This window comes from Leptodactylus fuscus, chromosome 7, assembly GCF_031893055.1.
Source record: "Leptodactylus fuscus isolate aLepFus1 chromosome 7, aLepFus1.hap2, whole genome shotgun sequence".
Classification (NCBI taxonomy): Eukaryota; Metazoa; Chordata; class Amphibia; order Anura; family Leptodactylidae; genus Leptodactylus; species Leptodactylus fuscus.
In genome coordinates this window covers 21,563,763-21,585,288 of record NC_134271.1, presented here as the reverse complement: position 1 = coordinate 21,585,288, position 21,526 = coordinate 21,563,763, and the positions used below count along the sequence as shown (strand labels likewise).

At 41.1% G+C, this 21,526-nt stretch overlaps 1 protein-coding gene across 1 annotated transcript in view; it reads right to left on the bottom strand.

Moving 5' to 3' along the window:
* LOC142214423 (mucin-2-like) overlaps positions 1-21,526 on the bottom strand; it is a 61,911-nt gene that overhangs the window by 9,199 nt on the left and 31,186 nt on the right. Inside the window, exons 15-29 of the mRNA XM_075283368.1 lie at positions 14,767-14,904; positions 13,461-13,625; positions 12,306-12,400; positions 11,287-11,413; positions 10,681-10,936; positions 9,498-9,544; positions 8,827-8,924; positions 7,963-8,114; positions 7,666-7,804; positions 6,257-6,367; positions 5,919-6,098; positions 4,334-4,573; positions 3,356-3,512; positions 2,548-2,679; positions 1,285-1,432 (exon numbers count right to left, since the gene is read on the bottom strand). Coding sequence (XP_075139469.1) covers positions 1,285-1,432; positions 2,548-2,679; positions 3,356-3,512; positions 4,334-4,573; positions 5,919-6,098; positions 6,257-6,367; positions 7,666-7,804; positions 7,963-8,114; positions 8,827-8,924; positions 9,498-9,544; positions 10,681-10,936; positions 11,287-11,413; positions 12,306-12,400; positions 13,461-13,625; positions 14,767-14,904 — 2,185 coding nt within the window. The remainder of the gene's footprint in view (positions 1-1,284; positions 1,433-2,547; positions 2,680-3,355; positions 3,513-4,333; positions 4,574-5,918; positions 6,099-6,256; positions 6,368-7,665; positions 7,805-7,962; positions 8,115-8,826; positions 8,925-9,497; positions 9,545-10,680; positions 10,937-11,286; positions 11,414-12,305; positions 12,401-13,460; positions 13,626-14,766; positions 14,905-21,526) is intronic.

Genomic DNA, 21,526 nt, shown 5'->3' with positions numbered 1-21,526 from the left:
ATATTAGTCATAGTCATTAAGTTATAGTGATGTGTTTAATAGTGATCTAGTGTTTGTTTCTGTTGCATATTTCGTTGCGGCTGAACTAGGGTGAGGTGAGAGGACATCTTACGCTGCCACTTGCTGTCATTGGGGTCAGTAGATTGTTTTCTAACCCCTTATATTTTTTTGTGTGTTTGCTATATAACAGCAAATATATGTTTGTGACTAGAATATCTCCATTAGTATATACTATGTATCGGTAGATATTTGTCATTAGATGTACCCGAACAAGTGTGTCTCATTCTTTTTACAAAGTACTGACATCTTTATGTTAACATTTCAGGCCGGAGCCTCTGCAGCACCACGTGGAGGCTGGTGGCCTGCTCTGCTGTTGGCGCGCTTCTGGTCCTACAGAGGTGGGCCGGGACGTTCGCAATAGTCTGCAGGATTCTGGTCTCCTTCTGAGACCGGAAACCATTCTTCTAGGGTCAGGGAGGTCAGTGGCGGGCCGGAGGCTATTTAAACCTCGTTCTAGCTCCAGCCCGTTGCTGGCTATTCAGTTTACCTGGTGACCGCTTCCTTCTTGCGCTCGCAACAGGGCGCGGAAAAAAGAAAAGAATCCTGCTCGATCTTGCTGCGAATTCCACCCACGGTGTCCGCAGCTCGAGACTCCCTCCTGATTAGGCCCATTCATCGGGGCCTAATCAGGAGCAGGATGCCGCAACAGAATGCTGTTGCATTACATCAGCATCTCATCCCAGCTAGCCACACGAAAAAGCCGGTGGCAGAAAATGAGAAGGAATGGGGTACTCATTAGTGTTATAATATTAGTATTCGAATAGTATTCATTGAATACCTCGCTCTCATAGGAATGCGTGTAAGCGGCCGAACACCAAGAGGTTAAGCGCAGTGAATATTTGACGGCCGCTTACACGCATTCCTATGCGAGCGAGGTATTCGACGAATACTATTTGCTCAACACTAGTACTCAACCATCCTAGTAATCGGTAGGGGTCTCAATAGTAAAACCCCCAGAGAGTAGACATTTATCACCTTTCATTTAGATAGATGATACCAACTTTTATGGGGATGGGCTTAGACTTACTAGAGCAACTGTGAAGTGATTTTTATTTATTTATTTATTTTTTTTAAGAATAAAATATGAAAGCTACCTAGCTTTTTGCATTCAATGTGTCCATCAGAGGAGCAGACACTAAAATGAGAGGAAACAATAATAAATATATGTTGAGAAAACCCATCTGTCCCGGTTACCACCAACCCTGTAAAAGTCTCACTTCTTACCATTTGTGACATTTAATATAATGAGGAACTTCTTCTCCAGATTTGTAATGAACATCATTATTGTAGCAACCACATTCCTTCTTGGTCACACATTTCTTGCTTGCCTCATCAAAAATTGGCTTATCCTTTGGGCAAGTAGGGTAACAGCCTTAAACCAGAAGCATAAAAGCAAATACAAATTATTTTGTAGGAACTAAATAAAAAAGTGTTATAAACTTACAACAGATATAAGTCTTACATTACAGCTTTCATGGGACCCTGAAACCAGAACAATCTCTATTAAAGCAAAAATACAGTCAGACAATTGGGTTCATGCAAATCACACACTTTTTTTCTGCTTCCTGATCGAGTAGGTGTTCGATCGAATACTACGGTGTTCGAAATACTCGTACTCGATTGAGTACCACTCGCTATTCGATTGTAAAAGTTCGATGCAGAACCAGCATTGATTGGCCGAATGCTATACAGTCGGCCAATGAATGCTGGTTCTTCTCCTACCTTTAGAAGTCTTCTCCGTGCAGCTTCCCCGTGGCGTCTTCCGGCTCTGAATTCAATCTGCCAGGCATCTGGCCTGGGCAGAGCCAACTGCGCATGTCCACTTGTAGTGCGGGCATGTGCAGTCGGCTCTGCCCAGGCCCGATGCCTGGCAGAGTGAATTCAGAGCCGGAAGATGCCGCGGGGTCGCTGCAAGGAGAAGACTTCTCTGAGGATCCAGCCCGACCCTCACTCGTGGACTTGGTAAGTATAATTTGATCGAATGTTGCCTACCCCTGAAACGAGCATTTTCCCCCCCATAGACTATAATAGGGTTCGATATTCGATTCGAGTAGTCGAATATTGAGGGTCTACTCGAAACGAATATCGAACCTCGAACATTTTACTGTTCGCTCATCTCTAATGCTAATGAGTTGTTTGATGCAACAAGGGCATCACCATTTCTTTCACCATACCAGAGAGCTATGCCTACCAGTGCCCAGTCCTTCCCTATCTGATATGTATTCATATGTATTGATATGATAGTCATAGCAAGACAGTATCTCTATGGTGTGATGAGAGTAATCCTGATGCCCTCGTTGCACCAAACAGATCATTAGATACAAAGTTAAAATTTCAGAAATGGAGATAGACCAGCATTCTATTCATGTCAACCCCAGTTATCTGACTGTGCCTTTAGTCCAATAGGAAATGTTCTGGTCACAAACTCCCTTTAATGATCTATATGATATATGGAGGAAAAGTCATTATTGATTCGGGGTCACTTACCTTCCAGATAAGTTATGGTGACATTAGTATAGACGTTGTTAATGGAATGGCATGTTTGTACATCGTGATTACCACATGGGTGATAATGCCACTCACATTCACCCTTAGGGTTGTAGTAGTCACAAAATATGGCTAGAATGGAAACAAATACATTTATTTTTACTAATCCCTTTCATACAATGAGCCAAATATTGTAAATGTCATTCGATATATGTTGGTGTAGTGTCTGAAGTGGAACATAAAAAACACAGTTACGTACGTCTCCTGGCTCCGGAAGGCTTCAGGCCTACTTGGTGACATCCCAGATGTCACATGGGCTGGGGTTTGTGTCCTTATGCGTTGCAGCGCAAACCCCTGCTCGCAACGCATGTCCCGTACGTCATGGAAAATGACCAACAACTGTGAGCAGTGCGCTGGAGCCAGGGAGAGGTAATTTACAGTCTTTTATATGTTTGTATCCTCCCCTGGGTCTCCGAGTATAATAATTGTTCATGGATGTCCACAATGGGGCATAATAGTGTGTGCAGGGGCCACTATGGGGCAGAATACTGTGTGCAGGGGCCAATATGACGTCAGTTGGTCATTGTCTCTTGGGAAGGTGGGGGGGGTTGGGAGGTGTGGTCATTGGTCTTCGGAGGAGGGGGTTGGGACAGCGTTTCCCCTAAAAAATTTGCCCAATTTAAGCACTGAATATAAGGAGGAATAGAGGAATATAAGAGGTCTATCGACAGATACTAAGATAGATAGATAGATAGATAGATAGATAGATAGATAGATAGATAGATAGATAGATAAATAGAAGACTCACGGCATATGTCGGGTGTCCTCCAATAGACACAGGCTTCTGCTTTGGTACATTCCTGAGCATAGGCAGCGACTGCGGTACAGAAGCATTCACAGTCTCCGCCAGTGTCACATGAGCAGGCGTCATTCACACAGGCCTCGTAAAAGGGTTTTGGGTCAACCTAGAAAAATATTTAAATTCCCATTTCAGTTCTTTTCAGGATCAGAAATGTGTTCTATCCATTTGTATTTTATATCCATCTGCTTTTAGTTGCATTGCCCTCCACGTAGCATTTCTATCGTGTAACCAAAGCTTTTCATCTTGCAGACTAGTCTGGGGCATAACTGTTTGGTGCCCAAGGCAGGGGCTTTAAAATGCTAAAGCTTTAGCCATGAGATGTGGACATGTCATCCTACTGAGCGTGATGCTTCTTGACTCCAATGCAAAATCTGTAACAAGGCCATGTCCTACCATGTGCCATTTATAAAACGGATTTATACTTATGTGGACCGAGACTTTGGAGCCTCTTGGTATTTGGTAAAACTGACACCTCTGGATGCAGGGCTCGTTCACACGGGCATAGAGGGGGTAGATTATGGCGCGTAATCCACGTCATAATCCGCCTCCTCGCAATAGTGGTCTATGGAGACCACCAGGCTACTTTTTTCCATGAGCGGGCTGCCCTTTCTTCATGCGGTTTCCGCAGCTCGTTGAGCCACGGCGTCCGCCTTGCAGTGGCAACCCATTTATTTGAGTCTACTCCGGAGGAAAAGGTGCGACTGTCGGAAGCCGCAACAGTCGTGGCAGGCGGGTTTTGGCGGGGTTTGGTAACGCGTCACTCTCGGTGCCAAAATCCGCCCTAACACCCCCATGTGAACTTACCCTTATAGCTATATTTTTGCGAGTTACAGAGTTAACCCACATATCCGCAGCGGGATAAATTGCCACAGCATAACAAACGCCAATGAAAGGTCATTCTGGTTTCTCATATTCACTCTGTACCTTGCTATGGCAGATTTTGAAAACTTGGCTTTTTATTAAACCACATTGCTTCTGAGCCCAGGAATGGCGATGAGGAATCTGGCTGCAGGGATTGACTACGTCAGTAGCATCAGGGCACGTGGCGTCCACCTTCCAACTATTACCAAATTCCAGAACATCAGTGACTTGTATCATGTGTCTGGTTGTAAAATCATTTTGTGAGTTGTCATCAAAATTGCCGCACAAACCACACAGTTTGCCCTAGAGAAAACCAAAAAAAATCAACTGAAAATAGGAAATTAAAAATGTATATATTTATTGTATTTTATTATCTAGAAATTGCAGAAACTTACATTTTATGACAGAAAACTAAATCCTTGCATGATTTAATGAGGACCAAATACCTCTCCTGACATGTCTGTTGTACAACCCCAATTCCCAAAAAATTGGAATGCTGTAAGAATATACAAGAACTTGGAAATCTCGTACAACCAGATTTTATTCACAATAGAATATAGAACACCTACCAGAAGTTGTAAGTTAGACATTTTTCCATTTCGTAAGAAAAATGTGTTCATTTAGAAATTGATGGTGGCAAAAAATCTCAAAAAAGTTGGGACAGGTCCATATATATCATTGTGTAATATCTATAAACGGGAAGTGAGGAGACCAATTGCTGGAGTTTAGGAAGAAGAATGTTGTCCCATACTTGTCTGATGCTGATTCTAGTTGCTCAATAGTTCTGGGTCTTCTTTTGCCAGATTTCTTGTTTATAACAAGCTGGATGGTTCCTCTGATTTTGAGACCACAGGACACGGTGTCCACAATTTCCATAAAATATTTCAAATTTTGATTTATCTGACCACAGAACAGTTTTTCATTCTGTTTCAGTCTGTTTTAAAAGACTTTTGCCCAGACAGCAGCATTTCTGGATTGTGTTGATATATGGCTTCTTCTTTGCATGATACAGCTTTAACTTGTATTTGTGGATTGCATGACAAATTGTTTTTACAGACAATGATTTCTGAGGCCCATGCAGTGGTTTGCTTTACCAATTCATGCCCGTTTCTAATACAGTACTGCTTGAGGGCCCAGATATGACAAGCATCCAATATAGATGATTGGCCTTGACCTTTGTGTACATAGATTTCTCCAGATTCTCTGAATCTTTTGAAAATATTATGCACTTTAGATGGTGCGATTTTGAAAGGTTTGTATATTGTAAATTTATATTGAGGAACATTTTCTTTATTTGTTCCACCATTTTTAGACACAGTATTTCACAGATTGGTGAAACTCTGACCACCTTTACTTCCGGGAGACTTTGCCTCTCTAACATGCTCATGTGACTTTGTTGAATATTGACCTTTCAGTTGTTCAACTCAATTTCTAAATGAGTTCAGTTTTTCATATGAAATGGAGAAATGTTTAACTTTTGATATGTGTCCTATATGTTCTGTTGTGAATAAAATACGGTTAGATAAGATTTCCAAATCATTGAATTTTTGTTTCCTTTACAATGTACGGTGTTATATAGAGCCTGGCGCAGATGTGAACCTAGGCTTAGCTATCGCCATACTTGTACAGGCCTACAGAATCATCTTACCTTGTATGCAGGTGACACCTTGATGAATATGGTGTTTTTCTTGTCCCAAATCAGAAGAATACCATTACTTGCTTCAATGACCAAGAAAATTCCCACTTCGCGGGTCAGATACGCCACGTGGTTTCCTTCATCTGTAACTGTTTTCACTATATGTTTTTCTGATAATTTCAGTAGGGTATTCTGAAACATGCCAATATATACATAACAATATAGAATTTTGTTATCTTAAATCTGTATTTTTATACTCATTTTATTTCAGGTGAATACAAGTTTTTCCTAAAACGGTCATGATAGAAGAGCTGGCAGATTCCCTTTAAGATTTCCCTACTCATACATACCCCAAGAAAAACTGTGACGGACTTTGAACATGTAACTCCAGTGGTACCACATGGGATATTCTCTGTGAGGATGCTGAAGCTGCCGCCAGAACTGTCAGTCTCACAGTAGTCCTAGAATTCAAGACAGGTGTGATTTGGAACAATTATAGATTGACATGTAATAAACTATCACAAAACACATTAAGGCTAAGGCCGCATGGGCTGTAAACACAGCGCTAAAGCACTGCGGGAAGAACCACGGCGTGAACACATTGCAGTGCTTTGTACAGAAAGTTCACAGAGTTTTCCTCCGCTGACTTCCTGTTACAATTATATCTACGGGAAAGCCGCCAGCGTTTCCGTAGATATAATTGACACACTGCGATTTTCAAAACCGCAACGGTTTTGGAAATTGAAACGTGTCCGCGCTGTGATTTTTTCCGCAAAGTGGGGATGGGATTCACATGAATCCCATATCCACTTTGCAAGTACTGTAAAACGCAGCAATTTTTCCCGGGCAAATCACAGCGTTCCGGCCTAAGGCTGAGGCCCCACGTTGCGAAAAGCAGTTTTTTTATTGCAGATTTTGTTGCGTATTTTTGAGCCAAAGCCAGGAGTGGATTGAGCAGAAGGGAAAAGTATAACAACGTTCTTTAGATTTCCTATTCCTTTTGTAGCCATTGTTGGCTTTGGCTCAAAAAAACGCAACAAAATCTGCAACAAAAAAAGCTGTGTTTCCACAACATGGGAAGGCCCCACGTTGCTGATACGCAGCTTTTTTTTGTTTGCGTTTTTTTGAGCCAAAGCCAGGAGAGGATTGAGCAGAAGGGAGAAGTATAAGATCTTCCTCTATATTTCCTATTCCTTTTGTAGCCATTCTTGGCTTTGGCTTAAAAAAACTACAACAAAAAAAGCAGCATTTCTGCAATGTGGGGCCTTAGCTTAAAGAAGACCTCTCACTGCCTCCACCAACTCCAATTTAACAGGCGCTGTTCCACTGATTCCGGCACAGAATTTTTTCTCTACCCCCACCATTCCAGAGCAATCATTGCAGTTGTGCTCAGCACAATCATATTCTCTTCTGTCATTTGGGCGTTCCCTGTCTTTCTGCTTAGGCCTAGGTCTTCCCACCTGACAGTAGAATGGTAGCTAAGCTACAATAATACCAATCTCATATTGATCTACTCCCCTAAGGATAGGCCATACCTGTTTATAATTCCATTTTGCAGAAACACAGCTTTTTATTGCTTTTTTGAGCCAAAGCCAGGGGTGGTTACAAAAGGAATGGCAAATATGTAGGACGTTCTTCTAATTCTACCTTCTGCTCAATCCACTCCTGGTTTTGGCTCTAAAAACAAAATCAGCAACAAAAAAAAAGCTGCAACGCGGGGTCTTAGCCTTCATCTACTATCAAATGCCGAGTCCATTACCTGGGCAGCCACAAATTCACAATTTCCATCAAAGTTGTAAATTTTATTATCAAACGAGATATAATGACCGCTCCCGTAGATTGTACACGTTCCGTGGCAGATAGTATTCGTACAGGTCCATCGTCCTCTCTGACAATAGCTATAAGGGAATACACATAGCAACATTAAATGTATCATAAAATGTCTCTTCATAGAAATCACCATAAATCTCTCAAAAGTAAAGCTTAAAAATAAGACATAATAAACTTTTTGACTACGAGTGTGAAACACCATTGGTATTGTATTGTATGATGTTACCATGTATTGCAGTCTACTTTGACCTGGGATCCATGGGAATAGATGTTTTCATTATGGACACAAGGGCATCTGTCTTCAGGGACACAGTGTCCGATTCCATCATCTAGAAGTCCATCAGGGCAAACACATCCAGAGATGCACTCTGTCTGGAACTATGTTAACAAAATCGCAATACATAATGTTACGTATTTTAGTGACCTACAGTATACTATACAATAAAACAGTACGCTTGTGTAGCAGATCACCAGAAAATGGCCACCCAGACATGCGCACACTGGGTTCGGGCAGAGCCGATTGCGCATGCGCAAGGTTTCATCTACGTACTGCACTGCTTCTGATGCCTGCAAAAGGCAGAAGTTACAGCGAAAAGGAGGAGGGAAGTGAACATAAACAGCTAAGGGACAGTAAAGAATTAAGACGCGGGGGTGCTCGGAGCTCGGTGAGACAGACTGTACCATTGGAGAGGGGGTCTAGTCCTGGTAATTCTTAAGTCTTTTTATTTTTTAGAGGAAATTGGATAAGAAATTGCCTATAGGTCATGTAAAGAACCAGGAAGGGAAATAACCAAACAGTTTGGAAGGCCCATTTTGATGTTTGATCTAGAGCGCCCCCTCTGATATAACGTATATACTCGAGTATAAGCCGACCCGAATATAAGCCGACCCCCCAAATTTTACCACAAAAAACTGGGAAAACTTATTGACTCGAGTATAAGCCGAGGAGGGAAATATATATAGTATATATAGTTTGTGGTATACCGTATATCGAGTATATACGGTATACCACAAACTGTACATTTCTTAGAATATAATATTTGACTGAGGTTTGTTATTTGAGAAAAAATTTTAAAAAATCTCAGCTTACATATTCCACACTTAGAGTCTTGCAGCTTTTGCGAAAATGAGCTCCAGAAAGATTCTGACTCTTGGTACAGTCAAAGTAAACTTTTCCCGCAGGACAAGCTGTAAATAGGGTTATAGGGTTAAACCATTGCATTTTACCAAAAATATTGCAAATATATTATGAATTATAAATCCTTATAATATTGGTTGCATTAATAATATTGTGAATCAAAATCGACTTGAAAATACCTGGGACACAACAGGACTAAGGGGCAGATTTATCAAACATTTTTTGTGTCACAAAACATACAAGCCATGAAAAAAGTTACAATTTTTTTGCACAAGTCAGAATTTTGGAGCAAAAAAATGTTACTTTTCATATATTCAAGTACGAGGTTTAATGGACATCTGCAATGGAGGCTTCATGTCAGGTTTCATGAGTTTGGATTGACCTCAGCAAAAACTGATGCACCCTATTACGAGTCAGTGGCGCCCATCGTGTCCTGCTAAGGGGAGAGGTAAGGACTCTGTAGGTGACTGGACTCACAGTATGTTTATGCGACAGAATTTTCATGCAAATTTTTACAGGGGTTTCCTCAACTGTTCTCACATGCATTGGCAATCTTATTCATAGTGAAGCGTACCGTATACAGCGTAAGATACATGTATTTACGAAGTATTAATCTTTCTTACTTTTATTGGCTCGATCAGTGCAGACAAGTTTCCCATTTTGGCAGATGCTATCGGAAAAAAAATTATAATCATATAAATTGCACTAAAATGGTGATATTGTTACCTAATCTATCTATCTATCTCCTGTCTATCTATCTATCTATCTATCTATCTATCTATCTATCTATCTATCTATCTCCTATATATCTATCTATCTATCTTTCTCCTATCTATCTATCTATCTATCTATCTATCTATCTATCTATCTCCTATCTATCTATCTATCTATCTCCTATCTATCTATCTCCTATCTATCTATCTATCTATCTATCTATCTCCTATCTATCTGTCTCCTATCTATCTATCTATCTATCTATCTATCTATCTATCTATCTATCATCTATCTATCTATCTATCTATCTATCTATCTATCTCTCTCTCTCCTATCTATCTTCTATCTATCTGTCTGTCTGTCTGTCTGTCTATCTATCTCCTATCTATCTATCTATCTATCTATCTATCTTCTATCTATCTATCTATCTATCTATCTATCTCCTATCTATCTGTCTCCTATCTATCTATCTATCTATCTATCTATCTATCTATCTATCTATCTATCTATCTATCTATCTATCTCCTATCTATATCTATCTATCTATCTATCTATCTATCTATCTATCTATCTATCTCCTATCTATCGATCTATCTATCTATCTATCTATCTATCTCCTATCTATCTATCTATCTCCTATCTATCTATCTATCTATCTATCTGTCTGTCTGTCTGTCTATCTATCTATCTATCTATCTATCTATCTATCTCCTATCTATCTATCTATCTATCTATCTATCTCCTATCTATCTGTCTCCTATCTATCTATCTTCTATCTATCTATCTATCTATCTATCTATCTATCTATCTATCTCCTATCTATCTATCTATCTATCTATCTATCTATCTATCTAGACTAGAGTTTGGTTAAGTGATTGTCCCAGTCATTGTGGGAAATTTCTGTCTTTTCCTGTTATGAGACATAGACATCAGAGGGGACACAGTCAGAATGGCAATAGCCTATGATCGTCGGGGTGACTAATACTTATTTATTTTTAATCCATTCTGTCCCTTTTCCAAGATATAATTATCTTAATGGAAACCCCATGATGGTGTCTCAGCTGTAAAGCTTTTTTCCGGCCCCGCACTTACCACTGCTTATCGTTTATGTTGATCGCCTCTTGAGGTTTCAGGTAAGTGTCATGGTAATAGCAGGAACACTTGGACATGTGTACACATTGGTCCTTCTCGTTCAGATACAGCCCATCTGGACACCCACAGCCGTCTACTGGTGTGAACACTTTGGCACAGGCCTTCTCTCCGTCTGCCAGGGATTGGCAGGTCAACTGGCATTCGGTCAAGTTGTAGAGATACATTTGGCTAGGTGGGCAGGAAGTGATATCATTTTCTGTGGGGGACAAATGGTTAAAGAGAAGATGCTATTCATTGACTTATACAGTTGAATTGCATCGTGAATCTGGATTTCAGTCGATGCAATGCGCATGCGCCAGAGAGCTGGACCAGATTCTGGAGAGTAGACCCTCTGGCCAGTTTTATCTTCATTTTCTGCAGATTCTAGTAGCAGAAGGGTCCAGGGTTCTGACCCTATGTAGTACAGGCAAGCTGCCAGTTTGGTGTTCCCAAATCACCCAACAGGTTCCCTTTAAAGATATAGGAACAATTTACAAATAATAAATTCATTCTAGAGGAATAGCTTCAATTGTGCCTATGTGCACAATCCTGCACCCATCTGCTTACCACAGATCCCTTTCTTCCATCCCCACAGAATGATCCCTTTCGCAGCACAGGCTCTGACATAGGAGGAGAGAGCTGCACACATACAGAGTGCACTGTCCTTACAGCTACACGAGTCATAGTGGCATCTCTGTAGGTGAAAAATAAGGGGGATCCATTAAAGGGGTTGTCCAGTTTCACCCAAAACTAATCCACGGTTAAGTGATGGACAGTCTATGGTCACCTGATATAGTGGTACACAGTAGAGATGAGCGAGAACTGTTCGGATCAGCCGATCCGAACAGCACGCTCCATAGAAATGAATGGATGCACCTGGTACTTCCGCTTTGACGGCGGCCGGCCGCTTAACCCCCCGTGTGTCGGCTACGTCCATTCATTTCTATGCAAGCGTGCTGTTCGGATCGGCTGATCCGAACAGTACTCGCTCATCTCTAGTACACAGCTTATTATAGTCTATTATAGTCTTGTAACCAATTGTTCTCATGACTGTGGACTGTATAGCCTCATATACACGACCTAGTGTGCAGGCCAAGGCTCTTACGATGGGGGTTCAATGCCCCATTCCAATGATTATAGGACAGGTCCTATTTTGCTTCGTGGCATCAGAACAGAGCGGAATGAAACCCCCCTTTGTCATCTGAGTGAATTCCGCTGCAAAATTGGTCCCCCCTTAGCGTGCACACCTGAACATGACCATGGACTGTCCATAACATGAACATGGACTGATTTTTACCCACTAAAAGTAAACAGAGCATGACAGCAAGCAGAAATCTAGAGAACCATGAAGAATTGTAGTAAAGTTGAGATAGTTTAGTGGAAAATTGTACTTTTCATTATACATACAATGACATTTACTTGCTAAATGTAGAATACCCCTTTAAATATACTAGTACTTTCTTATGGTGACTTCTGTTTCTAGGACAAAGCACCAAAAGATGAACTTTATTTTACGCTTCGCTGACATGTCTGGTTTAGCATTTACTTACATTTTCCATAAAATAGGTTTAAATCACAATACAAACCTTTACATATTCAGTCGGGTCGATTGTTGAATGACACTTGGCAAAAGGAGAATGATCGTCTTCCAGCTTAGAACACCATTCGTCTGCATACTGTTCTGGAAGGGTTAATTAGTAAAACATTGAAATCAGTATCTCACATAGTTACATAGTAGATGAGGTTGGATGAAGACATCAGTCCATCAAGTCCAACCTATAACCCTACAATCCCCTACAGTGTTGATCCAGGGGAAGGCAAAAAACCTCATGAGGCGCATGCCAATTGCCCCATTTCAGGGGAAAAAATTCCTTCCCGACTCCAAATCTGGCAGCCAGTATAAACACCCTGGATCAACGTGTCCTTAAAATCTAGAGTCCACAACCACTAAGGCTCTATTCACACAAGAGTCATGAGTCGTGTGTTGTTACAGGAGCCGTGGTGATTAATGGATTGTAATGAATAGCGATGAATCCTGCTGACATATGATGGTTGTGTTAGATTTCTCTGTTGAATGTTCGTAATGTTTGTAAGAATAGTGTAAGGCCCGATTCACATCTGCATAAAAAATTGATTATCTAAGGAAACCCGCAGCCATATACTCGTGTCCGAGTATATATGCCGATATATACGCGCGCTTCCCATTTAAATCAATGGGCTCTGTTTTGAAGCGCCACGCTCGGACACGTGTATATACATGTATACGGTTTACGCCATGTGAAAGCGCCCTTAGAGCCAAGAGTCTGCTTGTTTTAACAGACGCAACTCCAACAACCCTCTGTTCCACTGTTTCTGGGGCAGCTGGAATATTTTCTCTCGTCCCCACCATTCCTGAGCAATCAGTACAGTTAGTTTTGTTCCAACATGCAAATTAGGCTCCCTATTTTCTCTAAGTCAGAGCAGACAAAGGGATGTGTTTTTGAGAAACTGATACTATTTGTTTCTGATTGGATAGTGTCAGAGCTCTGAGTCACACCCTGCTGCCTGGTCCTCTCTGAGATCACCCAACTTTATTAGCACATTGGGCCAAAACTGACTGCACTGATAGCTTGGGAATGGTATGGCTGGGTCATTACACCTTGTAAACTATCTGATGAGGTAAATATACAACTAAAGCCTTGACGATACATAAGATAATTATATAAAATAGTCTGTAATTAACCAATAACATGTATTCTTACTATTCTCAATGCTAACACTGCAAGGGTCATCCAGCCAGTTCTCAATGTCATGACAGGTTGGCTCGGCCTTCCATGTGTTGGCAAAGGCTGATGCTGTGGCTTCTACTAGGCCCCCAGACGTTGTAAAGTCATCTCCCTCCTTATAGTTGAAGTTTCCACAAAGACCTTAGGACAAGAAAAGGAAAAACATGCCGTGTCCAATTTGTTCATGTTCATTACCATCAAATGATTTTGTAATCCTTAACATTTTAGTAAATAATATTTCAAAAAGAAAAATTGAGGGAGATAAATATTGAGTATTTTTGTGAATTTGTAACAATTTGCAAATAATTTTCCTCCCAATCTGTAGTTATTAACTGGCAACTATATAAAGATTAGAGATAAGCGAATAGTATTGGAAACTCTAGTTCAGAATACCTCGCTCCATAGGAATGAATGGATGCTGCCGGCCACTTAACCCCTTAGTGTTCGGCCGCCTCCATTCATTCCTATGGGAGCGAGGTATTCGAAACTAGAGTTTCCAATACTATTCGCTTATCTCTAATAAAGATGTATACAAGTACATATATATATATATATATATATATATATATATATATATATATATTTACCTTTACACGAAACTGGGGGAGAGATGGAGGGGGGGGGACATGAAATGGGGCAGATGAAGGGGGATATGAAACTGAAGAAGAAATTGAGGGGGGGCATGAAACTGGGGGTAGATGAAGGCGGCACTTAAACTGGGGGGACATTAAACTGGGGACAACTGGAGGGGGCATTAAACCATGGAGGTAGCTGGAGGGGGACCTGTTTGCCTCTAGTTACCCCCAGTTTAATGTCACCTTCCAGCTACCCCTACAGTTTAATGTCTGCTTCCAGCTGCCCGATTTTAATGTCCCCCTCTAGTTGCCCCCAGTTTCATGTCCCACTCCAGCTGTCATTCATTTATTGCCCCCTCCAACTACCCCCACTGTTTAATGTCCCCCTCCAGCTGCTCCAGTTTCATGTCCCCTCTAGTTTCCCACAGTTCAAACTGGGGCACCAGGAGAGGGACTTAATACTGTGTGGCAGTTGGAAGGGGGACATTATAATGTGGGGACATATAATGTGCGGGTGACAGTAGGAGGATTATACTTTGTGGGGGCACATGGAAAGATGATTGGGAATCGGAGTCAACGTAGAAGTGGGTGGAGCTAAATTTGCCACGGCGCGGCCCTCTAGCATAGTTTAAATTTCTTATGTGGCCCCATGGGAAAATTAATTGCCCACGCCTGCTCTTGACTGTCTTTCCTGCATCTTAACTAACCTTTTAGTTGGTTTGTGGTCACCTCTTCTGTACGGATATACAGTTGCATTTTGGGTTTAAGCTGAATTTGCATATGGAGCCCATGACTAGTTTGGATGGTCGCGTAATGTGTAGATACTTTCAGAATTGTAAAGTTGTCTGCGGAAGAAAGAAAATTCTAGATAATTCACATGATATTGCATTACCCAATTAGCTTTATGAAATATAATGTATTTTGCTGATGATGTCATCTGTATAGCCACACAATTTTTTTTTTTAAATAACTTTATTACATTTCAAAAACAGAACACACATAGTCCAAATATTCATAACAATGTCATAAACCCTCCCAAGTTGAAAAGAAAGAAAAAAATACAGTAATATGATATATTTCATGAGATATAACCGGTAACGTATTGAAGATTTTCTCCCAATAAATACATCCATTACAAATGATACCGCTTGCATGTGTAACCTCTTCCCGCCAGGGGAATTTTTTGATTTCAAACCCCATAACTTTTTTATTTTTCCACTCTCAGAGCCATATGAAGTCTTAATGTTTGCAGGACAAATTTTTCTTCATGATGCCGCCATTAATTATTCCGTACAATGTACCGGAAAGCTGGAAAAAAAATTCAGAATTGTGCGATTTTCTTTTTGGATTCGTTTTTACGGCGTTCACTGTGCAGCCAAAATGACGTGTCACCTGTAGTCTATGTTTCAGTACACTTCCGAGGATGCCAAATTATATGTTTTATTTATATTTTAACCCCTTAAAAAGAATCCAAAACTGTACCAATTTTTTTTTTCTAAAAGTCGCCATATTTGAACACTCGTAACTTTTTTATGATTCTCTGGTGTATAGGGCCTCTTTTTTTGCAGGACCAGGTGTGATTTTTAGTTATACCACTTTGGGGAATTGCTAGTGCTTTGATCACAGATTTCATAAAATTTTTATCAGAGGCAAAACAGTGAAAAAAACAGCAGTGTGGCACTTTTGACATTTACCATATGGGAAAAATATTTTTATTGATTTGTAGAGCGGGAATTTTTAATCCTTTTTTTTTTTGCCTTTATTAGACCCCCTAGGGGTCTTGAATCCCAGGGAGTCTAATCATTAATGCAATGCAATACAATACTAATGTACTGCAATACTTTGAAAAAAAAAATGGTATTTATGTATTGTCATGACGTATTGTCATTTATGTATTGTCATGCATTGTCAAAATTGTCATGCTGTATAAAACAGCAGGTATCAGGCGGCTATGGCGGCCGTCTGCCTCCCGAGCGGCTGCCATAATTAAAGGGATTCAATCAATAAAATTCATTTTTTTTATCCCTAGGGGTAGTTCACATGGAGTTAACTGGCGTGTATTTTGACGTGTAATTTTACACGTGTAAAATAAGACTTCAATGACATTTCTTTACACATGTAAAAAAACACGCCAAAATACATGCCAAAATACACGTGTAAAATGTCATTGAAGTCAATTGGAGTCTTATTTTACACATGTAAAATTACACGTCAAAATACATGCCAGTTTACTCCGTGTGAACTACCCCTAAGACAGTAAGCTGGTGTAAGCAGCCACAAGAAAATGGTCACGGACATGCGCAGTCCCGAGGCCCAACGGCAGAGCCGACTGCGCATGCTTAGAAGTTTGAAGCCACTTAGAAGAAGAAGAAGACGTAGGGAGAGGCCGTTCCAGGCAAAGATAGAGGCATCGCTGGAGATTTTCTTGTAGCATTGGGGACGCCCCCCATGCTGTTTAAGCACTGGGGATCGCCCAGTGCTGCGAGAGAACTCATTGTCCTACAGAGGAAAACCAGGATTTCTACCGAACGGCGGCGCGGAGAAGACATCTAAAGGTAGAAGAAGAATAACCTTCCTTAAGGCTAGTCCTACGTGTTAAGGAGAAAAGAAATTGCATTTTAATGATTGAATCCCTTTAATCACCCGGCTTGTTGAGAAGGGTTTAATCTCCCAACAATTTATTAAAAGAACACTCCAGGCTAAACTGATATGTTACATTTTGCCAAATAAATAGCTTGAGGGGGTGGAGCATGCAATGTTGTTATAAGTATATTCTGTACGTTCTGTATGTAGCAACAGTGAGGTAGTAATGGAGCAGGAGCTGGGCTAGAGGAGGAGACACTAGACAGAGAGGCATGGAGGAAGCATGGAATAAAGAGTTCTAATCCATAAAAGTAACTGTCGCATAGTGGACATATTACAGAAGACTGGCATCCTCACTACAACACTACAATTGGCGACGAGGATTAAGAATCATCAGCTAAAGGTATTTCACAGCTACAGAAAATTGTGTACAAGACTGAAATACTAGCACCAGCCATGGCCTACTTACCCTCTTTTGCTGTATTTGATGTGCACCAGCCCCAAGCAAACTTTGAGATATTCCTGCAAGCACTGAACATTACTGACAATGCAAGAAAGAAAGCAATGTTGTTACACTATGCAGGGGAGCAAGTCTATGATATCTTCACAACTCTGCCCAAAACATGGGAGGACAGTGACTATGAGCTAAGCAAAGCGGCATTAACTACACATTTCTCCATAAATAAATGCAGCCTTTGAAATTTTCAAGTTTAGACAGTTAAGACAGTCAGCAACAAAAAGCATTGATACATATCATGTCCGCATAAGACAACTTGCAGCTTACTGTGAATTTGCAGATACCGACATGGAAATTCTGTTGCAAATCATACACGGATGTGTCTCATCCAAGTTAAGGAGACAAGCACTCAGAGATCCCACCGTAACTATAGAAAAGCTACTGGACATTGCACGTATTCATGATACAGCAGAGAATCAAGCTAAACTTATAGAGAACACAGACTGTATACCAGAGCAGCCATCTTCTGTAGCAAAGCTCACTCAGAAGCCACATGTGCCTGACACACAGGCTGCAGCCTGCTACAACTGTGGAGGTCCTTATCCTCATCAGAAACCATGCCCAGCAAAGGGAGTAACTTGTCATAACTGTGGGAAACAAAATCACTTTGCAAAAGTTTGCAGATCTAAATCCAATCTTCTCTCTCTGCTAAACAAGCCATGCTATGGAAAGTTCGGGCGGTGCAGTCCGTGTCCCCTGCAGATGAGCCCAACAGCACCTACTTATTCTCAGTGAGTGAGGGGTCTCACAATGTGCATGCAATGACTAATCCCAAATAAATCATCTTAATACATGGCACTCCAGTGGAAACATTGGTAGATACAGGGGCGTCTGTCAATGTTATTAGTCATGCCACTTATAGCCAGCTAAAGAACAAACCTGCTTTGCAGTGTACTAACCTGAAGATATATCCTTATGGTTCAGCTACTGCATTACCCCTATGTGGCAAACTTCAGGCATTACTATGGTCGGATTGGAAATCCATCATGGACACTTTCTATGTAGTGGAGTGTTCTGCAGACACTCTTAGCTGCAATAGTGCGGTATCTCTGGGCCTAGTAAAACTGGCAAACAGCGTAACACACTCTTCTGTCCAAAATATTATGTAGAAATATCCTCAACTCTTTCAAGGCCTAGGGAAGCTGAAAGACTTTCAAGTGAAATTACACATTGACCAGTCAGTCCAGCCGTCAGTTCAACCTCACAGGCGCATCCCATTCCATGTCCGCGAGCTGGTGGAGAAAGAGCTACAACACCTGGAGATAGATGATGTTATTGAACGTGTCGAGGGCCCAACTCCCTGGGTCTCACCAATTGTTGTTGCGCCTAAACCTAAGCAGCCTGGTAAAATCAGGTTATGTGTGGATATGCGACATGCCAATCGAGCCATTCAAAGAGAAAGGCACATTACACCTACCATTGATGACATTATCACAGACCTAAATGGTGCAAAAACATTCCCAAAAATTGATCTAAAGTCTGGTTGTCATCAGCTTGAATTGCATCTAGACTCCAGATATATAACAAATTTTAGCACTCATGTCGGTCTAAGAAGGTTCAAGAGCATGAACTTTGGCATTTCATCGGCTGCCGAAATATTTCAGAATGTTATCAGGCAGGTTTTCTCAGGAACACCTGAAGTCTTCAATGTCGGTGATGACATCCTTATCTTTGGCACAACCCAAGAAGAACATCACAATCACTTAGAACAAGTCTTTCAGAGACTGAAATCCTACAATCTAACCATAAATCCGTCAAAATGTGAGTTCAACCAGACATCATTAAACTTTTTGGGCTGTATTTTTTTCTGAAAATGGTGTTTCTGTAGACCCTCCCAAAATAGCTGCCATAACCTCTGCTAGCCAGCCACAAAATGTCTCAGATGTTCGGAGTTTTCTTGGTCTGGTCACACATTGTGAACATTTTATACCTGATCTGGCTACTGTCTCTGATTCCCTACGACATCTCACTAAAAAAGATACTCCTTGGTCATGGACAGTTCAACAACAATCAGCATTTGACACATCAAAATCCAGTCTGACTAGTGACAAAGTCATGGCCTATTTTGACCCACTTAAAGTCTACTGAGCTCATTGTGGATGCCAGTCCTGTAGGCCTTGGTGCAATTTTAACTCAGGTATCCAAAACTGGCAGCATTTCCATAGTCTCCTAAGGCTAGAACAGAGGCGGAACAGCGCTATTCTCAAACTGAGAGTAAAGCTCTTGCAGTTGTATGAGGATGCCTTCATTTTCATCTTTACCTCTTTGGTTGTCCATTCACAGTGGTCAGTGATCATAAACCACTCATTTCAATCTTCAATAAACATTCATCAAAACCGCCCCCACGACTTGAACGCTGGCTACTCCGCCTACAGAACTACCATTTTCATTTGAGATATGAGGCAGGAGCTGGGAACCCTGCAGACACCCTTCACCACAGTCTACCAAAGATGACTTGCCTGCCACTGTCTTAGCTGAGGAGCATATACTTTTCATTGTTACACATTCTGTGCCTAGAGCAATGACCATAGAAGAAATTAAGCATGCAGTGGATTCTGATCCCCAACTTCAGTTGGTTATTGACACTGTGTGGTCTAAGACCTGAAGCTCTTTTCTAGCCAAGACTTGCCTTCAACCACAGGGCCAAACAGCATATTTGCAGGCCTTCTTTTGTGCAAGACACTCTCTCTCTGTATCTGACTCAAACATACTACTTCGTAACAACCGCCTGGTCATAACTCAGAAACTTCAGAGTAGAGTGATCGATCTGGCTCATGAGGCTCATCAAGGTATGCTTAGGTATGCTTGCTTAGGGAGAAAGTATGGTTTTCAGGACTAGATAAACAAGTGGAAGCACTTATTGCCATATGTATACCTTGTCAAGCAACTACGGTGGACCATAGCCGAGCACCAGTACAAATGTTACCTCTTTCAGAAAGTTTGTGGACTGCTGTGAGTGTTTATTTATGCACTTTACCAGCTCATTCCTATTTACTGGTTGTCATAGATGATTTTTCTAGGTTTCCAGTCATTGAACCTCATTCCACCACCTCTGCCAGAGCCATCATACCAAAACTGGACTCTGCATATGGCATACCTAAAACAGTGAAGACCATCAATGGGCTGCCTTTCAATAGATTTTCAGTCTTTTGCAACTTATCTTGGCTTCACCCACCAGAAAATAACTCCTTACTGGCCTCAAGCCAATGGCGAAGTAGAACGCTTCATGCAATCAATCACCAAAACTGGATGGATTGGAACACAAGGATTTGCAGCAAGAATTATACAGATTCCTTAGACAATACAGAGCCATTCCATACTCTACTACAGGAACTTCACCAGCAACTACGCTTTTTGGCAGTCCTTTGCGCATTAAGCTTCCAAACATCCCTGTAGTTTTCACCCAGACTCCATTGGTCCCAATGATTCCCTTGCCAAAGGCAGGATGAAATGATATGCAGATAAGAGCAGTCATCGCTTCAAACAGGTGGACATGGTAGACTGAAATCCATGTTAAATGGCTGAGATCTAGTGACAAATTATCATCCAGAACCCTTTCAAGTCACGCATGTCAAAGATTCAATGGCTACTTCTCAACGCCATGGTCATCAAGTCACCAAAAACGTGTCCCATTTTAAAAAGCTTCATGGCTATGACCCAGGAGCAAGTACAGAGGAGACAGATGATGAGGAAATCCCACCAGGTACAACTGGTTCAGCAACACCAACAAGAGATACCTCCCGAAAATTCACAGACTGTATCTGATAACAAGATGTCTCAACGGTACCCGACAAGAACGAGTCGAAGGCCACTAACGCACCTCATGGACTACGTTCTGCAGTAAAATCGTAACGTCAATTCGGACATTTGATTTATTGTCTATTTAATAATGGTTGCATTTTTTTTTATATAAGAAAGGGAGAGATGTAATATTATTATACATATGTTCTGTATGTTCTTTTCGGCTTACTCATTTTGCTTTGTCTAACAACAGTGAGGTAGTAATGGAGGAGAAGCTGAGCTTATGGGGAGGAGATGCTAGACAGAGAGCCATGTAGGAAGCATTGAATAAAGTGTTCTGATCTATAAAAGTATCATATAGTGGACTTATTCCAAAAGACCTGCATCCTCACTACAACACTACAGACCATAAAACTGCTTTTTCTAGGCTTTTTTTTCTTTAATCCTTGCACTATCCTCTAGTCTTTCAGTTCCGCCCAATGAGTTCTTATAGTTCTTTGAATATTTACTATATCTGCTGTATACAGATGTGTCCACTAGAGATGAGCGAGTACTGTTCGGATCAGCCGATCCGAACAGCACGCTCCATAGAAATGAATGGATGCACCTGGTGCTTCCGCTTTGAC